The sequence below is a fragment of the Emys orbicularis genome, chromosome 11, assembly GCF_028017835.1.
Source record: "Emys orbicularis isolate rEmyOrb1 chromosome 11, rEmyOrb1.hap1, whole genome shotgun sequence".
NCBI lineage: Eukaryota > Metazoa > Chordata > Testudines > Emydidae > Emys > Emys orbicularis.
The window spans coordinates 73,520,464-73,542,099 of record NC_088693.1 but is presented as its reverse complement, the minus strand read 5'-3'; the positions used below and the strand labels follow the sequence as shown (position 1 = coordinate 73,542,099).

The window sequence follows — 21,636 nt, the reverse complement described above, 5'->3', positions numbered from 1 at the left end:
ATCTCAAAAGATCTAGCCATACAAAAGCGCTCATAGTAGATTGAACCAAATGTAATACAACAAAATTAACCCAGTTTTATACAAGGAAAAATACATGAACTTGGAGAAGATGGTGAAATTCATGCACAAAACCCGTTCCTCTCACCGCTTTCCTCACATATGCCATTATGCCTACTGTGTATGGTACAAAAACAACGAAGAGTCTGGTGGCATCTTAAAGACTAACAGATTTATTTGGGCATAAGCTTTCGTGGGTAAAAAACCCACTTCTTCAGATGCATGGAGTGAAAATTGCAGATGCAGGCATAAATATACTGACACATGAAGATAAAGGAGTTACCTTCAAGTGAAGAACCAGTGTTGACAGGGCCAATTCAATCAGGGTGGATGTGGTCCACTCCCAATAACTGATGAGGAGGTGTCAATACCAAGAGAAGGAAAATTGCTTTTGTAGTGAGCCAGCCGCTCCCAGTCCCTATTCAAACCCAAATTAATGGTGTTAAATTTGCAAATTAATTGTAGCTCTGCAGTTTCTCTTTGAAGTCTGTTTTTGAAGTTTTTTGGTTGAAGGATGGCTACTTTTAAATCTGCTATAGAATGTCCAGGGAGAGTGAAATGTTCCTCTACTGGCTTTTTTATGTTACCATTTCTGATGTCTGATTTGTGTCCATTTATTCTTTTACATAGAGACTGTCCAGTTTGGCCAATCCACATGGAAGAGGGGCATGCTGGCACATGATGGCATATATCATATTAGTAGATGTGCAGGTGAATGAGCCTGTCAGGGTTCCCTCCCCACTCTGGGGACCGAGCTTAGGTTAAAAACTCCCCAAGGCACAAATTCTCCCTTGTACCTTGGATTAGGTAACGCTGCCACCACCAAGTGATTAGACAAAACTCAGGGAAAGGGCCACTTGGAGTTCCTACTCCCCCCTATTATTCCCCCCCGCCAAGCCATACACCCCCTTTCCTGGGGAGGCTTCAGAATAAACAAGATGAGCACAGACCAACCTTGGGTTTTTTTAGGACACTAAAAAAACCAATCAGATTCTAATAAAGTTCTGTTTTTTTAAGAAAGAAAAAAGGTAAAAGCACCACCTCTGTAAAATTAGAATGGAAGATAATCTCACAGGGCAATCAGATTCAAAACACAGAGGATTTCCCTCTGGGCAAAACTTTAAAGTTACAAAAAGAAAACCAGGAATACACCTCCCTCTCAGCACAGATAAAATCACAAGCCAAAATAAAAGTAAGCTAACGCATTCCCTTCCTATTACTTACTAATTCTAATGGAGTTGGATTGCTTGCTTTCTTGATCTGTCTCTGGCAAGCACCCTGAACAGACAAAGAACAGACAAAACAAAGCCCTCCCCCCACGCCCGATTTGAAAGTATCTTGTCCCCTTATTGGTCCTTTTGGTCAGGTGCCAGCTAGGTTACCTGAGCTTCTTAACCCTTTACAGGTAAAAGGATTTTGTGCCTCTGGCCAGGAGGGATTTTATAGTACTGTATACAGGAAGGTTGTTACCCTTCCCTTTATATTTATGACAGCCCCCGATGGTATGGCTCACGTGGTTGGGTCCTCTGATGGTGTCGCTAGAGTAGATATGGGGACAGAGTAGGCAACAGGGTTTGTTACAGGGATTGATTCCTGGGTTAGTGTTTCTGTGATGTGTAGTTGCTGGTGAATATTTGCTTCGGGTTGGGGGGTTGTCTGTAAGCGAGGACTGGCCTGCCTCCCAAGTTCTGTGAGAGTGAGGGACTGTTTTCCAGCATAGGTTGTAGATCGTTGATGATGTGCTGGAGAGGTTTTAGCTGGGGGCGGTACATGATGGCCAGTGGTGTTCTGTTATTTTCCATGTTGGGCCTGTCCTGTACTAGGTGACTTCTGGGTACCTGTCTCGCTCTGTCAATGTGTTTCCTCACTTCCCCAGGTGGGTATTGAAGTTTTAAGAATGCTTGATAAAGATCTTGTAGGTGTTTGTCTCTGTCTGAGGGATTGAAGCAAATCCGGTTGTATCTTAGGGCTTGGCTGTAGACAATGGATCATGTGATGTGTCTTGGATGGAAGCTGGAGGCATGAAGGTAAGTATAGCGGTCAATAGGTTTCCAGTATATGGTGGTGTTTATATGACCATCACTTATTTGCACTGTAGTGTCCAGGAAGTGGATCTCTTGTGTGGACTGGTCCAGGCTGAGGTTGATGGTGGGGTGGAAATGGTTGAAATCCAGGTGGAGTTCTTCAAGGGCCTCCTTCCCGTGGGTCCATATGATGAAGTCGTCATCACTGTAGCGCAAGTAGAGGGACGAGAGCTGAGGAAGCGTTTTGCTAAGTCAGCCATAAAAATGTTGGCATACTGTGGGGCCATGCAGGTACCCATAGCAGTGCCGCTGACTTGAAGGTATAAGTTGTCCCCAAATCTGAAATGGTTGTGGGTTAGGACAAAGTCACAAAGTTCAGCCACCAGGTGTGCTGTGGACTCATCAGGGATACTGCTCCTGACGGCTTGTAGTCCATCCTCGTGTGGAATATTGATGTAAAGAGCTTCTATATTAATAGTGGCCAGGATGGTGTTTTCAGGAATGTAACGGTGTTGGGACTCACCACCCGGCGCCTCCTGCTAGTTACCTCTGGGAATTAGCTCAGTCCAGTGGAGCACCCTCTCTCGGTGGTGTCCCGCCCGTTGTCTCGCCCTTGGTTGGCGTCTGAGCCCGCGTCACTCTCCAGCTCGCGGCGTCCTCTTCAGGACCACTGCCCTCCAGCAGTGCCCCTTAGTCCAGCCACACCCCCTTCCGGGGGGGGGGTTGATCAGCAGTCTCTCTGCGCCCCAGCCACCATGTCCAACCACACACCCCAAAGTCTAATCCCTCGTCAGGGATCTGGCGTGGTCTATAATAGCCGCTCCCTACGGCCGATGGCTGGGTGTACTGAAGGGGGGGGGAAGGGGGGGACCCAGGCCCGCCCTCTACTCTGGATCCCGGCCCAGGGACCCTCCGGCGGCAGCCTCGCTGTTGTCTTTCTCTCCCCTCGTCTGTCCGCTTCCCTGGGCCGCTTCCCCTACGGCCCCTTGCACCCGCTAGGCCCTTCCCTTCAGGGCCTGCAGCCTGGCAGGCCTCAGGCTAGAGCACCTTTCTGCTCCCCGAGCCTGGCCAGCACTGCGCTGTCCACGGTGCTAGTCTCCCTGCTCTGGAGACAGACCTTCCCCTGTTGAAGGACTGGGACAGATTGACTGCTCCCTTCCTGAGCAGCCTTTTTATAGGGCTGAGCCTGGCCCTGATTGGCTGCCTCCAATCTGGGCCCTGATTGGCTCCCAATAAGACCTTCTCTAATTGGCTGCCCGTCTGCACAGGCGCACTGGCCTGCTGTAGCCCACTCTCTCAGGGAGTGGGGCAGTCCGCCCCACTACAAGGAAGATCACCAATGCATTGTAGTTTCCTCAAGAAGTCGGTGGTGTCACAAAGATAGCTAGGAGTGCTGATAGTGTAGGGTCTGAAGAGAGTCTCCAAATAGCCAGATAATCCTGCTGTAAGAGTGCCAATGCCTGAGATGATGGGGTGTCCAGGGTTTCTAGGTTTATGGATCTAGGGTAGCAGATAGAATACCCCTGGTCAGGGCTCTAGGGGTATGTCTGTGTAGATTTGTTCCTGTGCTATAGCAGGGAGTTTCTTGAGCAGATGGTGTAGTTTCTTTTGGTACTCCTCAGTGGTACTGAGGAGTACTTTTGGTACTCCTCCTTCATGTGTCAATATATTTATGCCTGCATCTGTAATTTTCACTCCATGTATCTGAAGAAGTGGGTTTTTACTCATGAAAGCTTATGCCCAAATAAATCTGTTAGTCTTTAATGTGCCACCGGACTCCTCGTTGTTTTTGTGGATACAGACTAACACGGCTAACCCTCTGACACTTGTGTATGGTATGACCACCCGCTTATTCTTGCAAACATAGAACTGCCTGCTCACATAGCATAGGAAAACCCCCCACTAATATTTAATTATTTGCCTGCATAAGAAAAAAGTCATACAACTGAATTTGAGGAGGCAGACTAAAATTGCTATTAAAAGACTCACAGCCCTTATTTCTAATTCCATTAGAGAAATCCAGATTAAACCCTATCTAGATCTACATCCTCCTTGGTTGGGTCTAAGCAATTAACCTAGGCTTGTCTCCTCTTTCCTGGAAAGGCTCCAGTTAGTAAAGGTTCTTGATGCTCGTGTACAGGCTACACCCAAAGAGAGGTTCTGTTATTTTGGTCAGTAGTTCATATATTTGTCACACCTATGCCTAATATCCAGCTTCTCTACACCCTCTTTGTGTTTGATAACAGCCCCTCTGTGGGCCTCTAATCATGGCTTCTAGAAATAAATGAAAATTTACAGCTTCTCTCTTTATTCTGGGCATATCAGGGCACAAAGAACACAATGGAAGTGGAAAAGCTGAATAAGCACGGACAAAAATATCACAGTATTGACTCCATTCCATGAGTCTTCAAAGACCAAGTGGATCACCAACATTTTTCCACATTTAGGTAGAAATCTGAGCAGTCCCATTTCTCCCCCCACCCCTCCCCACTTCCATCTATGAAAGCAAGTAGAGTTCTTTCCTCCCATTTGGGGTCTGATTCTTTCACTTGTAGTTGGGTATTAGGTTGTTTCTCCTGACTCCTCCTGTTGATTGTGAATACTTATCTCTGTAAATCTGTATGTTTGCCAGTGTTGTATCGTTTTTATAATCACAGAACTAGTAATGTTAAAACTGGTATTCCTTATACTAACATTTATTTTCTTTGGCCTTTCCCTCTTTCTGCTTCTTTTGTGTTAAAACTTGTTTGTAACTACAAAGTGAGAAACTTTTTTCCAGCTACACAAGATGACAGCAGTTTATTTATGTCAGAGTAATGTGCAAAAAATATAATGGAACTAACTGACAAAAATATGGTTCTAAAGTTCTATGGTGTACAGAATAATAAGTGCCAAATAGAGTGACAGCTGTCATACTGATTTATTATACATGATTTGCATTAAAATTCCGATGCTGTAGGGCTTTACAAAAACAACCATTTAAATGATTGAAAAAAGTGACTAAGAACACTGCGGGCAGACACTATATTAGATACAGTAAGGTGTTAGAATATAATTGGACATTCCATCTATAAACTAGCTTTTTAGGCAAAACTTTTGCAAGAAAAAACATGTGGATGTTAGTCCCAAACTTTTTCTTAATCTTCCATAGGTCACGAAAATGGTGCACTGAAAACACGAAGGACCTATACTCATATATTTTCACAGACACAATCTTTAAATAGAGCCTAACTAAAAAGAAAACAGGACACACAGAGAGGATTTCCCAAAGCTCGCTATAAATGCTGGAGGAACAGGATGTATTTGGAAACACAAATAGCATCTAAGTCAAAGTCTTCCACAGTGGCAGAACAGATACAGATTTATTGTACGATTGCCTTGGCTAGTGTCTACCTATAACGTTTAAATTTCAAAGTAGATTGGTCTGCTCCTATTTAAAGTTTCGTCATATGGGCCAATACTAAAAGAAACCACATTCCTTGAAGTGCAGTTCTTCTCTGAGAAATGACTGAAAAAACAGCATAGGATGTTTAATATTTATTCTCTCTCATTGATTTACATAATAAAGATTTTCTTTTTAATTTCTGCCAGACTTGCAAACTCAACCCTGGACTCCAAGTCAAGCTAAAATTTTCCTTCTCATGTAGTATCATCTGTAATAAAAGTTCAACAGGCTATATGAAGCTAACCTTCAGTGGGTTTGCATGGGTTTAACTGATTGGAACTTAGTAAAGAGTTCTATTGCTGAGTACAAGGAATACAACCCACTCTCACACTCCTCTCTATGCTGGCTCATGCAGTACTAACAGGAGCAAGAATAAATAATGCAAAACAAATCAGGTAAAATTAAGTCTTCTTTTCTGTCTGCTCTTGTCCTAATTGTGCCAGAAAAATGAATCCAGAAGCACTGTGGATATGAGTGTGATGTCCAGGAGGACCAAACTGGACTTATGCTAATCAAATACCAATCATGTGTGCAACCTTAGGACCATTTCATCCTAAGAGAACTGTAATTCAACACTATTAAGACAACATTCCCCATCTTGACACTTCAGACTATTTTGGCTCCAAATGGGGAAGCTAACTGAAGCACAATTAACATATATACAACTTACTATATAGAGGAGTTAATAGTACTGGAATATTGTCAGGGTTCCTTCCCCACTCTGAACTTTAGGGTACAGATGTGGGGACCCGCATGAAGATCCCCTAAGCTTATTTTTTCCAGCTTAGGTTAAAAACTCCCCAAGGCACAATTTCCCTTTTATGTTTTAAGATTAAGTAACGTTGCCACCACCAAATGATTTAAACAAACATTTAGGGAGAGCCACTTGGAGCTCTACCTTCCCCAAATAATCCCCCAATCCCCTACACCCCTCTTCCTGGGAAGGCTTGAGAATATATCCTCACCAATTAGTCCTGGTGAACACAGACCCAAACCCTTGGATCTTAAAACAATGAAAAATCGATCAGGTTCTTAAAAGAAGAATTTTAATTAAAGAAAAAAAGGTGAAAGAATTTAGAACATAGAAGATTTCTTCTCTAGGCAAACTTTAAAGTTACAACTCAGGAACAGCCTCCCTCTTCTTGCAAAGGAAATCACAAACAAAAATAAAAGCAACCTAACACATTTCTTCTGTTATTACTTACTAATTCAAGGACGTTAGATGGCTGCCTCCTGGATCTTCTCCGGCAAAAGCACACACACACACAAAACAACAACAAAGACTTTTTCCCCCTCCCAGATTTGAAAGTATCTTGTCCCCTTATTGGTCCTTCTGGTCAAGTGTCAGCTAGGTTATGTAAGCTTCTTAACCCTTTACAGGTAAAAGAGGAATTAACCCTTAACCGTATGTTTATGACAGGCACTATACTTCAAACAAATAAACCTCACTTGTCATGATCAGACCATATAAATAAATGCATGCCAGTAAGGGCACTACAATTCTCTAGTGGAGGGGGCAGTCCAGGGTGACCAGATGTCCTGATTTTATAGGAACAGTCCCGATATTCGCCGTTTTTTCTTTATATAGGTGTCTATTACTTCCCACTCCAACCCAATTTTTCACACTTGCTATCTGGTCATCCTAGGGCAGTCCATTGCAGGTGAACAGCAATTGAAGTATGGCAGCTAATCAGAGCACAGAGATTAACATATTCGCAACATGGTTACTGTAAAACAATCAGAACAGGATTATGGAAATCACTGCACATTTTTGGCTGGTGGCTGTTAGCCAATCAGAGTGCAAGGATTTGCATGGTATACAGTTAGAGAAATAGCCATGTAGGCTGGCAGTTTTCAAAAGAAGCCGAAGTGAGTTCTGTACACAACTCCTTTGTTCAAACACACCTTTTAGAGTCAGAGTTTACAGCCAGAAGGGACCACCAGATTATTTAGTCTGACCACCACTGTATCACAGGCCATCACCACCGAACTGAGACCAAAGTTTTACAGCCCACAGGAAACTAGACTATTATGCGCCACAGGCAGAGAACAGGAGGGATTGAGGTGCAACAGTGCTTGAGATGATTAAGTGAAACATACCCAGTTAATTTTGGCAAGTGATCTGAGCCCACATGCTGCAGAGGAAGGCAAAACACCTTCAAGATCACTGCCAATTTGACGTCGGGGAGAATTCCTTCCTGATACCACACCTGGCGATCAGTTAAGACCTTGAGCATGTGAACAATAACCAGCCAGCCAAGCACCTCAGAGAGAGAAGGCTCAGAGAGAGAATGCCCACCTCAGAGCCCTGGCCCTCCCTGTCCAATTGCCCCATCTCCAGCTGTGGCCAACTCTGACACTTCACTGGAAGAAGATGTATGGCATGAAGGAAGAAAAATCCCTTCCTGACCTCTGCAGGTAGCCTGCTGAAATCCTGAAGCATGAGCTTTCCCCCCATTTCCTCTCCCCTCAAAAAATCAAAAAGAGAGCTTTTAAATGGGGAAGTTTAAAATTAAATAGGTAATTTTAAAGTTCCCTATTTAAAAGGTACTTTAAAGACACAGCACTGTGTGCTCAGTCCTTCCCAGCATGGCTGTTAGTGAAATCGAGGGGAGCCCATCAGGGTGTATTTATTCAGAGAGTTTTATGCTGTTGAGGTTAGAAGCCAACATTACATGTTGGCTATAGGCATACGATGTGGAGTTGATGAAAGTAGCCAATCAAAACAGATATTTGCATAATATATAGCTGAGAAATAACTGGCCCCTCAATCAAAGCACAGGGAAGAGCACAGCTGAGAAACAACCATACACAGGTATGAGCCAGTAACTTTACTGTAAATCCTCATGCTTTGCCTGGCAGAGATGATTATTTTTTGCATAATATCATACACACAAGAAAAAAGCCCTTAAAATAGTATTAAGAAATATGCATTTTTCTCGTTCAATGAAACACTTATTGATCGAAGAAGACAAATCTGTTTTAATTTTGCACTTGTGAGGATGACAAACTCACAAATTTCATGTAAATTATGTAAATTAGGCTTCCATGGGAAGTTTTTATAATTCTTAATAAATTTCTGCCTAGCCAAACTAAACATTACTCAAATTCTAACACTTTTCATTCATTCTACAGTGCTATAGAGGTAGAGGTGTTATAAAAAAAAAAAAAAAAGGATTACATGTTAAAAACATCACCCATGATTTTAGTTAACATTTACTCCTTTTACAAAAGGACAGACTGCCACAGTAAAATATTTAGGGTGCCAGACAGAACATTAATATTGAATTTACCTGTTTTTCGGAGTGGAAAGTCATCTTTGGAATCGTACATCCCCAGGACAGGGTGATTGTAGGTGCCTGATATTCCACTTTGTGGGGGAGAACTCTGGTCAAGAGAACTGTGCTGAGTTTTCCTATATAGGAAGGAGTAGAAAGAGAAAGTGGAAACTTTACAAAAGTTAAGTGTAAGAGGAGATAGTATAGATTAATCTTTTCTGTTTATATTAAAGGATCCTGTAATGACATTCAAAGCAGAGAATGCCCATTCCTGACAATGAGAGTTAACCCTGGACAATGTGGTTAGAGAAAAAGAAGGTTACTCAACTTGTGAAGTAACTAGAGTTCTTTGAGATGTGTCCCCCTGTAGGTGCTCAACTTCAGGTGTGCACCTCTGCCTTTGCTCAAAGATTTTTGGTAGCAGTGCCCTACACATCCTCATGCCCTGCAACAAGGCTATATAGGGCTGCATGGGTGAACCACCCTGAGTTTCTTCCCACAGAAAAACTCCGAATCAGAGGGGAAGGAGGGCAGCTAGTGGAACACCTATAGGGGGACACAGCTGGAAGAACTCCAGTTACTGCACAAGGTGAGTAACCTCTCCTTCTTTGGGTAGTGTCCCTGTAGGTGCTCCATTTCAGGTGACTTCTGAGTAGTAACCGCTTTAAGAAGATGGGAGGTTCAGAACAGAGACCAGCACTAAGGAGAGAACCATGTTACCAAACTGCAGCATCCAATTATGTTACCAAACTGCATGCACTATGGTCTACGTTGCAGCTTTCAGCAACTGTAACATTTTTGAGCAGGGCTACAGATCTTGACTGTAATCTAGTAGAACGTGCAGTCACTCATAGGGGAGGCAGAGCATCAGCCAAGCCATACCAGGTAATAATACATCCAGAGATCTACTTAGTCTCTGCATGGAGACAGTGGATCCCCATGACCTATCTGCAATAGAAACAAAGTCTAGGGAACTTCCTGAACGCTCTGGGTCTGTCCAAGTAAAGGGCTAATGTCCTTTTAACAACTAGTATATGGAAGATGGCTTCCTGTGTAGTCTGATGTGGCTTAGGAAAGAAAACTGGAACGTGAATAGATGCTAAGTGAACCTTGATGGAACTCGTATAGACCTGATGTCCTCAATTCCAACAGGTAATCCAAGATTGTGGAAAGACAACTGAATAGGTGAAAGATGACGGCAGTTACACCAAAGATGATACCTTCTCCATTTCTGAAGGTAAGTGTGTCTTGTAGAGTCCTTACTGCTATTTAACAGCACATGTTTTACTTCTGATGAACAGGATGCTTCTAGTCCCAAGAACCATTGAGGAACCATGCTTGGAGTTGCAGAATGTTCAGACTGAGGAGATGTTTTCTATCTGCATTCTGATTCAACAGTCAAGAATTGATCAGGAGCCTCCACAGAGGACGAGAGGAGAGCCTGATGAGGTAAGGAAATCAAACTTGTCTTGGCCAGGCTGGTGCAATCGAAGTGACCCCGACTTGGTCTGACTTGATCTTGCTGAGAACCTTTAAAAGCAATGGAGTTGGTAGATATGCATACCAAAAAAAAAAAAAAAAAAAAAGAAAGAAAAAGATTCCTTGTCCATGTAATGGGAAAGGTGTCTCCTAGAGGTTCTGGATTGAGTTCTCCTTTGGAACAGAATATTCTGCAGTTTGTGTTGGCTACAGTGATGAAAAAGTCAACCTCTGGAAACCCCCCAGCTAGGAATATTTTGTTAAAGACTCAAGAGTCCAATTCGCATTTGTAATTTAAGGAAAACAGTCTGCTGAGGTAGTATGCCATAGTGTTTTGTCTATGTGGGACATAAAAAACTGAAATGGCCATCTGACTAGCTATGTACCAATTCCAAAGCTTTATCACTTTGCAGAGTGAGGGGGAATGCGCTCCATCCTGACTACTGATATATACACAACCTATGTTGTCTGTGCTGATCTTGAATGACTTGTTTTTGATTAGGGGAAGAAAGTGGAGGCAAGCATTTCTGACAGCCCTTAACTCCAGCAGATTGACATGCAAGTCTTGCTTTTGCTTTGACCATTTGTCTTGGGCTGTGTGAGGACTCGTGTGTGCTCATCCTCCCAAGAGGGAAGTGTCTGATATTATCATGACCATATGGGGATTCTGGATTAATGGGATTCCTGCACAAACCTTGAAAGGATCCTTCCACCAGGTGAGTGACTGCAGGACCCGACTGGTTATAGACACCTGTTTGTTCAGACTGTTTGTGTTGAGCCACCCCTGAAGACATCAAAAATGTAATCCGGTGTTCTGTGTTACCAAAAATGCAAGATGCTTCATGACCCAGAAGCAGTGGACATGTCCTTGCTTTTGATCGTGAGAGGCGTCCCTGAAGAGAGATGGGGAAATGGGATAGGATGGCAGGATGGAGGCAAACAATCATATAACCAGATTTAATGGCCTCCCATACTCACCTGTCTAATGTTATAGTCTCCCAGGCATGTGAGTATAGAGAGTCAGTGTTCAAACTGAGGAAAATGGGTGGAATGGTACAGCTAAGAACCCTCACTATCAGGTGGTTTAGACTCTGCACAAAACTATCAGAACTGGTGTTTGGAAGATGCTGATACCTGGGATGAAGCAGCTGAGGTAGTCATTGGCTTCTTTTTAGAAAAATCTTAGCCGGTGGGGTTCAGATGGTCTATGGAAGGTGGAAAAACTGAGCAGGACAAGATCTTTGAGCCGACTGAGACCTGCTAAATTTCCTTCCAAAGATCTAAGTGTACTCTGAGTTCTTTTGGGTATGATGTGAGTCATCTGTGGAGCCTGCAAAGACCTTAAATGTCCTCAACAGCCAATTGTACTTCCCATAGGAAACTAGACAACTGAAGCCAGAAAGCTTGTCTCATCACTGCTGTGGTGGAAACAGACCAGACTGCAGTGTTGTCTGCATCAAGTGAAGCCTAAAAGACATCTTCACCAAGAGCGGACCCACCTTTACTTTGGCGCTAAACTGACCTGTGTTCCTATTGTAAATGGTCAATAAAAGCATTAAACTTCTCATAGTTCAGGTAGTCATATTTCAACCTCAGGGCCTGGCGATTTGCTATCCTGAACTGAAACATTGTCAAAGAGTAGCTTTTATGACGAAGAAGGTCCAGACGCTTCTGGTCCTTGTTATATGGAGTAGATATTTGAGCATGCTGTCTCCCCCTTTTATTAACTGCATCTACAACCAGAGAATTTGGTGCCTGGTATGAAAAAAAACCTTGGATTTCATCACCAGGATGTAGTATGTTTTATTGGCACATTTGCCTGTAGGGATGCCATTGCTGGAGTTTGCCAGATGGTCTTGGCTGACTCTAAAAAGTACTTAATCAGCAGTGCCACTCATGCTGAAGTAGAAGTATACAATATGTCCACGAGCTTGTGATGTGAATCCTGGACCTCTTCCAGGAGTATCTGAAGAATGTCCACCACCCACTTCAACAGGTCCTGGAACTGACAAAAGTCATCAGCTAATGATGGTGGTGGTGGTATTACTGCCTCATCGGGTGATGATGAAGAGATATTTGTGAGGGAGTGACCTTTTCCGCCCTCACCTCTTGCTGCTCACAGGTCTCCTCTGCTGATTCAGAGTGGAGGAGAGAGGTGGACCGTGCTGGAGAAAGAGCTCTTATGTTACTTATGAAACTGAATCGGGGCCCCTCAAAACTGCTGGTGCTACATTGCCCATGGGTCCCAATAAGGCCAATGAGGAGGACTAGACGGCACGGGGGAAGGTAGCCATTGGTGGCTGTCTCAAGTATCAACAGGCAGAGGTCATGTATCCTGCCTTCCTGGCATCTGCAGAGGAGAATATCATCTCCTTGAGTAAACTGGAGCACTTTGAGCCAAAAGCTCTGAGTCTGAACACTCTTCCGTACAGGAGGTGACAACCCTACTTCCTGAATAGTAGAAGTTGGGGAAGTGGTGGGTCTCACTACAACATGTGTGGTCAGTGACCCAGCAGATCTCAATACTGATAGATGTCCAGATGTTGCAAAGAGGGGACACTCTGGCTCATTCGGTAACAGGAGATCTTTTAGGGTACCATGTGCTATCGGGAGCACAACAGATTTTGGTATGGGCACCAAAGTTGTTCTCGATGTTGTCGTCTGAGACATTGATTATGGCACAGAGGGTACCGCAGATTCCTCTGAGGCCAGACTCTTACTATCACGGGCTCTGTTGATAGCAGTCTTCGGTACCATGCCCTTTACCACCGAAATACGGGACTTCACTGAAGGCTTGAAGTGCTTCACTGTATCCGAAGTGCTCAAAGTCTCATTAGCAATCCTTTTGGGGCCTGAGGTCTCTGGTGACCGAACCCTCTGAGGAGGAAGTCTCCATTGTGCTCCTCTAATCTCCTTCCTTAGTCTGAGTGGGAAGCCCTCAGTACCGCGGTAGTGGTTATAGGTACCTCGCTCATGGAGAAGGTTGGGTGGCTGGGGTCTCCACAGTCTTCATCGTGGAAGCTCTTGGTGACAGTGACCTTGACATAGACAGAGCACTTACAGAGGTATAGAGTCCCTGTAACAGGAAGATTCTCTGTACCTAGGTCCAAAGCTGGTTTTAAGGCATGCTCATCATTAGTAGTCTATACTTAATTTCCCTGTTTTTACAGGATCTTCCCTTAAAAGAAGTGGAAATCTTGCACTTGTTGGGGATATGCGAGTCTTCCAAGCAACAAATACAGTGAGAATGCCCATCGCTGATGGGCACTGCTTCTCTACAGGAGAGGCATCCTTTAAAGTCAGCATCCCAGATACAAGAAAAAAAAATTGCCCCCCCCCCCCCTCATTAGGGGAAAAACAACAACGAAAATATTTTTTGGGAAAAAAAGAAAATGGGAACAGTTCCAACAACTATAAAGTATTAAGTATCCTACAAACCACTGAAGAATTAACACTATACGCTATTCTAACTCTAGAGAGAGAACAGGCACACACTAAACTGGCCGATGGCAGTTGAGAAGGAACTGAGGGTGGTTCACACTTGCAGCCCTATATAGCTTCGGTATTGGGCACAAGGATGTGTAGGGCGCATCCGTGGGCCAAACGGGCACTGCTATCAAAAATTTCTGATCAAAGGCACAGGGTGCATGCATACCTGAAGTGAGGCACCCACATGGACACTAGTCGAAGAAGAATCTCGGTCCTTTTTCTTATTTATATTGTAATGTCTTTTTGCTTCGTTCCAGTTTCCTTTTTCCTAGACACCCATCTGAAACTACACTGAAGAGAAAATTTAAGAACTCAGGCACTGATATTGCAAGGCAACTAAGCACATGCAAAACGTTAAGCATGGGAATAGTCCCAGAAAATAAAGCCTAAATTCAGCAAGATTTTTAACCAGGTGTGCAACTTTAAGCATTTGCTTAAGTACTGTGCTGAATTGGGGTCTTACTTCGTGGGACTACTCAGATTCTTAAAGTTAAGAACATGCTTAAGCACTCTGCTCAAAGCCTGAGTTAGTTATCACTTCTCCCACTGATGGTTTTTTGTTGAACTGGAACCCGAACTGGAGAATAAATATGACAGTAAAATTAGAAGAAAAACATTAGCCACCATCTGTAGACTTTACTAACAGCAGCAGTGCTGGATAGGTGGTGTCCTCGAGATTGCTTTAAGCACATACTTAGGTCCCGATCGAGAAAAGTACTTAAGTATTTTGCAAGGTTGAAGCCAAATTGCTCAATATCTTTCAGAATGAATCCTGAAAACTGGTAATTTACAGTTTTGGTTTTTTGTTGTTTTATTTTGTTGGTTTCGTTTTTTGTTTTAGAAGGCTGCTGGATGTAAATTATGCCAAATTCACTAAAGATATTCAATTAATTAAAAGCCTTCTGCATGTATGCTGGATGAATCTGATGTGTATCATATTTGCCAATTGATTTGTGTGAAATTTATAGGTGGATTTTGCAGCCTGACCAGGATACAATTTTGGAAATCTCCAGATTTTCAGTATTAATAGTCTGGAGAATTTAACAAAATAATCCTTCTAGCAATTCATAGGTTAAGCAATGCAGTTGTCAAACAATTTGCACAGAAATATATTTCACAAACAAGAAGTCCAGATGCCCCAAAGTGAAGTTTACTACCAAGAAGCCTCAATCCACCAGGTCACACTATGTAGAAAACCACTCTTTGCTCTTGTCCATACAAGAAACAGTTTATCTTATTGTGGCTTAAAATAAACAAACATACATACGGGGGGGGGGGGGGGATAGCTCAGTGGTTTGAGCATGGGCCTGCTAAACCCAGAGTTGTCAGTTCAATCCTTGAGGGTGCCATCTGAGGATTTAGTTGGGGATTGGTCCTGCTTTGAGCAGGGGGTTGGACTACATGACCTCCTGAGGTCCCTTCCAACCCTGATATTCTATGTCAGGTTAAACTGTTTTCACCACTTTATTAGAGAATGTACACTAACTTCAAAAATGAGTTTAGATGTGCTTTGGATTTCTCAATCACAGAACAAAGGAAGTCCTGAATACTCCAAACATTTATATACCATAACTGTTCGTAGGACTGGGATCTAAGATGTGACAGCCCTATGCCAGTTGTATGGCACTACGGAATATATACATCCACACTCTTAAAAGAATTTCAGAAGTCTGGTAACTGATCACACCTTGAAACATCTAAATTTGCACAGTGAAGTAAATTCATGAGCATTTCTGATCATGCATGTCTCCAAATACATACATGCATTATTTGAACTGTTGTGATCCTTCCCACAGGTTTGCACAGTAACTTTATGTACGATACGTACATGGCACGTATGTTTGAATGTATATTCAGTTCATGTATCTGTGATGGAATCTCATGCATACACAGAATGTATGCACCTGTGTACATTTGATTAATCTCAATCAATGCCATAAGTACATCTACCCAGAGACTCACTTATTAACTTACACATAGATGCATTCATAGTAAACTTCCATGTTTTCTGCCTTTTTTGGGAAGCAGCCACTCTCACAACTCAATTTCAACAAGATAGGTGATTGAGAACTCCCTCAGAAAACTTAACAGTTCTGCCACTAACCCTACAGTGCCCTGTCCCTGTTACAACGAAACCAGTCGAACCAACATTATAGCATGTTTACAGCCCTACAGAATTATGACTGTCAAATTAGTTTTATACAGTGGACAACAATATCATGACAAATTTTGAAAGTAGCTGTGTTACGCTTCATTACCACAAGCTGACAATTATAGTATGGAAAGGACTTTTAAATAGTTAAGAATGAATGTGAAATATGAATGTAAAACCGTTTACAAAATGGCATGAAAGCATTTGTTGCATGTAAATTCAGTCTAAATATGTATTCCATAAGAACCTCTAGAATAAGTAATATTATTGAGAGTTACATCTTTGAAGAACTGATAGCTTCTCTCCTTCATTTAATAGATCCTTTACAGGGGTTGGCAACCTTTCAGAAGTGGTGTGCAGAGTCTTCATTTAGTCACTAATTTAAGGTTTCGTGTGCAGGTAATACATGTTAACGTTTTTAGAAGGTCTCTTTCTATAAGTCTATAATATATAACTAAACTATTGTTGTATGTAAAGTAAGGTTTTTAAAATGTTTAAGAAGCTTCATTTAAAATTAAATTAAAATGCAGAGCGCCCCGGACCGGTGGCCAGGACCCGGGCAGTGTGAGTGCCACTGAAAATCAGCTCGTATGCCGCCTTCGGCACGCGTGCCATAGGTTGCCTAACCCTGCTTTAGTGGACAGCTGTACTCTGAAAAGCCACTGTATAAAATTGGCCCCTTCTCAATCAGCAGATGTTTTGCCTGTGTGTATTCAGAATCATATCCATTTACTTTAGTGACCAAAATAACAAATAGTGACAGCTTTTTATTCCCATTAGCCCTGCAGAGCCACAAAGTTGACAGGGAGAGCTGGAGTTAATTTCTTCATGTGCATCAACAAAATTCTAACATATTTGAAATCCCTGTGAAGGCAACAGGGTTCCACAGGGTTCACTCATGACAATCTGAAAACAAGTGGTGGTATGCATGCAACTAGGAGCAGAATTCAACCTTTATTACACATTGCAAAAAAGCAAGAGGAGCCAGTTTGTTTTTCATATCCTAGGTGGAGTTTGAAACTAGAGCAAAGGAAACTATTTCCCTTGTAGAATCATAGAACACCAGGGTTGGAAGGGACCTCCGGAGGTCATCTAGTCCAACCCCCTACTCAAAGCAGGACCAATTCCCAGACAGATTTTTGTCCCAGATCCCTAAACGGCCCCCTCAAGGATTGAACTCACAACCCTAAGTTTAGCAGGCCAATGCTCAAACCACTGAGCTATCCCTCCCCCGGTAAACTGCACACATTTGATATTGAAGTTACTGACACACAAACATGAAATCCCATAATGCCATTTTTACAGATTTGCTTTTCAGAGCAATGCCTTCTGTATTAAAATTCTGGATCTCAATAAACCTTAAAGAGAATGAAGTAAGTGATTGTCTGGAGGTGTGTCAATTTTGTGTCTATTCTGGAATCTGTTACCCTTTAATTGGCTTGACTGTTCACAGAACAGATGTCATATTTCTTTTGTTAGCATTAATTTTGTGTATTACATATAGTTACTGCTGATTACTTCATGTCAAGAGTATGCCTATACCTAAGTATCTAAATAAGTGACTTGGTGGCCTATGTGATTGTATACATACAGGTGCCAGTAATTTGTTAATTTAAAAGGTCTTCCTCTTCCCTTCTGAAAGAATGGAAACTGAAAAGCTAGCCTTCTGACTGAGACATCAACAAGCAAAGGGCTCTCTTTTAAAAAAAAAGACCTGCAAGTAAGAATGAACATTTATTTCCTAGGGCTGTTAATTAATCGCAATTAACTCAAGCGATTAACTCAAAACAAATTAACTATTAAAAATTAATTGCGATTAAGCACCATTTTAATCGCACTGTTAAACAATAATAGAATAACAATTTAAATGTATTATGAATATTTTGATTTTTTTTACATTTTCAAATATATTGATTTCAATTACAACACAGAATACTTCCATGCTCATGACGCTCATTAAAAAAAATAATGCATTAATTAAATTTGTGACTGACCTCCTTGGGGGAGAATTGTATGTCTCCTGCTCTGTGATTGTACACCCATTCTGCCATATATTGCGTGTTATGGCAATCTTGAATGACGACTGAGCATATGTTATTCGATTTAAGAAAACTTTCATTGCAAATCTGACAAAATGCAAAGAAGGTACCGGTATGAGATTTCTAGGGTAGCTACAGCACTCGACCCAAGGTTTAAGAATCTGAAGTGCCTTCCAAAATCTGAGAGAGACGAGGTGCATAATATGCTGTCACAAGTCTTAAAACAGCAACACTCTCATTTAGAAACTACAGAACCTGAACGACAAAAAAAGAAAATCCATCTTCTGTTGGTGGCATCTGACTCAGATGATGAAAATGAACATGCATCCGTTCGCACTGCTTTGGATCGTTATTTGCTTGAACCCGTTATCAGCATGGAAGCATCTCCTCTGGAATGGTGATCGAAGCATGAAGGGGCATATGAATGTTTAGCATACCTGGCACGTAAATACCTTGCAATGCTGGCTACAACAGTGCCATGCAAATGCCTGTCCTCGCCTTCAGGTGACACTGTAAATATGAAGTGGGCAGTACTATCTCCCGTAAATGTAAACAAACTTGTTTGTCTTGGCAATTAGCTGAACAAGAAGTAGGACTGAGTAGACTCTAAAGTTTTACATTGTTTTGTTTTTGAGTGCAATTATGTAACCAAAAAAAAAATTGTAAGTTTCACTTTCACAATAAAGAGGTTGCACTACAGTACTTGTATGAGGTGAATTGAAAAATACTATTTTTGTTTATCTTTTTTACATTGCAAATATTTGTAATAAAAAATAATATAAAGTGAACACTGTAAACCTTGTATTCTGTGTTGTAACTGAAATCAATATATTTGAAAATGTAGAAACATGCAAAAATATTTAAATAAATGGTATTCTATTAACAGTGTGAATAAAACTCTGATTAAATCACAATTTTTTTAATCTCGTGATTAATTGCGATTAATTTTTGTAACCGTTCGATAGCCCTATTATTTACCTTTAAGAGGAGGAATTACTGGGGATAATCAGTGCTGCTACTGGCTTCCAGCCTCTTCTAGAAAGACAGTGAGTAACACTGCTGTCCCACTTATAACAAACAACTACCAATCATAGAATATCAGGGCTGGAAGGAACCTCAGGAGGTCATCTAGTCCAACCCCCTGCTCAAAGCAGGACCAATCCCCAACTAAATCATCCCAGCCAGGGCTTTGTCAAGCCTGACCTTAGAAACCTCTAAGGAAGGAGATTCCACCACCTCCCTAGGTAACCCATTCCAGTGTTTCACCACCCTCCTAGTGAAAAAGTTTTTCCTAATATCCAACCTAAACCTCCCACACTGCAACTTGAGACCATTACTCCTTGTTCTGTCATCTGCTACCACTGAGAACAGTCTAGATCCATCCTCTTTGGAACCCCCTTTCAGGTAGTTGAAAGCAGCTATCAAATCCCCCCTCATTCTTCTCTTCTGCAGACTAAACAATCCCAGTTCCCTCAGCCTCTCCTCATAAGTCATGTGCTCCAGACCCCTAATCATTTTTGTTGCCCTCCGCTGGACTCTTTCCAATTTTTCCACATCCTTCTTGTAGTGTGGGGCCCAAAACTGGACACAGTACTCCAGATCAGGCCTCATCAACGTCAAATAGAGGGGAATGATCACGTCCCTCAATCTGCTGGCAATGCCCCTACTTATAGAGCCCAAAATGCCGTTAGCCTTCTTGGCAACAAGGGCACACTGTTGACTCATATTCAGCTTCTCGTCCACTATAACTCCTGGTCCTTTTCTGCAGAACTGCTGCCCAGCCATTAGGTCCCTAGTCTGTAGCAGTGCATGGGATTCTTCCGTCCTAAGTGCAGAACTCTGCACTTGTCCTTGTTGAACCTCATCAGATTTCTTTTGGCCCAATCCTCTAATTTGTCTAGGTCCCTTTGAATCTTATCCCTACCCTCCAGCGTATCTACCACTCCTCCCAGTTTAGTGTCATCTGCAAACTTGCTGAGAGTGCAGTCTACGCCATCCTCCAGATCATTAATGAAGATACTGAACAAAACAGTCCCCAGGACTGACCCTTGGGGCACTCCACTTGATACTGGCTTGATACTGCCTGCCAACTAGACATGGAGCCATTGATCACTACCCATTGAGCCCAACAATTTAGCCAGCTTTCTATCCACCTTACAGCCCATACTTCTTTAACTTGCCGGCAAGAATACTGTGGGAGACCATATCAAAAGCTTTGCTAAAGTCAAGGAATAACACGTCCACTGCTTTCCCCTCATCCACAGAGCCAGTTATCTCGTCATAGAAGGCAATTAGGTTAGTCAGGCATGGCTTGCCCTTGGTGAATCCATGCTGACTATTCCTGATCACTTTCCTCTCTTCTAAGTGCTTCAGAATTGATTCCTTGAGGACCTGCTCCATGATTTTTCCAGGGACTGAGGTGAGGCTGACTGGCCTGTAGTTCCCTGGATCCTCCTTCTTCCCTTTTTTAAAGATGGGCACTACGTTAGCCTTTTTCCAGTCATCAGGGACCTCCCCCGATCTTCCACTATGAAGCTTAACTATACATTTAATGTTGGCTTATTTACTAAACTCTAGAAGAACCAACTTAGCAACATGTATCACACAAACACTGGCTACTTGTTAAGCACTAGTGCTAATCAATTCTTCATTTGAAACATTTTTTCCAAAGACAAAAAATGTTTTTCAACTGAAAAAAGAATGCAGAAAATATTTAACTTTTCTTGACTAGCTCTATTAAATGATCTTCCCCTTAGGTAGTCCCAGTCACCCATTACTAACTGATAAATCATCACTGTACCACATATTAGTTAAATCTTGTCATGGATTTATAACAGAATTTATAAACTGATTCTGATTAACAAGACTGACCTTATGCTCATCTCTAGTATTCAATATCATATCAAAGAGCTATAAAGGTACTTTTTTGCAGTTTATAGATGGAGTAAGTTAAAGGAGTGCACTTTAGCCATTTTGTAAATGATTAAGTATCTTCCTATCACGTGAACATAACTGGATATTAGACCTGAGAGGAGTTCTGGAATCCCAGGATCTGGAAGGCTGGTTTAAAATTACTGGTTAATTAAAAGGGTATGTGTGTGGGGGGCATTATTATTTTTGGTTTACTTGCTCTTGTGAATGTACTGAATCATATACTATATATTTACAGTCTGACATTTTATAACTCACTGTCTTTAACTGTCCTAAATTAAACAGATTCTGATCCCAATGGGAGGGGGCATCTGCCTTGTCTTGCCCAGATGCCCTAGGTGTTGAGATCTCTCAGGCTGATGTCGCCTTGCCCCCCATTTCCTCTTCATGATCCCCACGAGGGGCAGGATACCTGGCAATGGCCTGAGTAGTCTGGTGTGGGTGTCCCAGTGTCAACCTCAGGGGTGCCACCCTGGGGCCCTGTGGGACTCAGACAGGCCAAGTCCCTTGAGCTGGCAGCCTGCTGGATGGAGTAACTGGTAGTCTGAAGACTGTTGGTAACTCTGTGGAGGATACAAATGGGGATAGCCACAAAATTTGGGATCTCAATCCTAGAAGGATTTCAGGGGCCTCCAGCCCTTCCCCTACCCCCCTCTTTAGTACCCTATGTCAGCAGGATCAAGTATGATCTCTCCACTTGTTGCAGACAGCAGCAACTGAACTCTGTGAGTTGGCAAGCCCC

General features: G+C 42.4%; 1 protein-coding gene across 1 annotated transcript in view; it reads right to left on the bottom strand.

Annotated features, from left to right (window-relative positions):
* The window catches only part of HDAC4 (histone deacetylase 4), a 453,690-nt gene that overhangs the window by 143,003 nt on the left and 289,051 nt on the right, over positions 1 to 21,636 (bottom strand). The window contains exon 7 of the mRNA XM_065412876.1: positions 8,820 to 8,941. Coding sequence (XP_065268948.1) covers positions 8,820 to 8,941 — 122 coding nt within the window. The remainder of the gene's footprint in view (positions 1 to 8,819; positions 8,942 to 21,636) is intronic.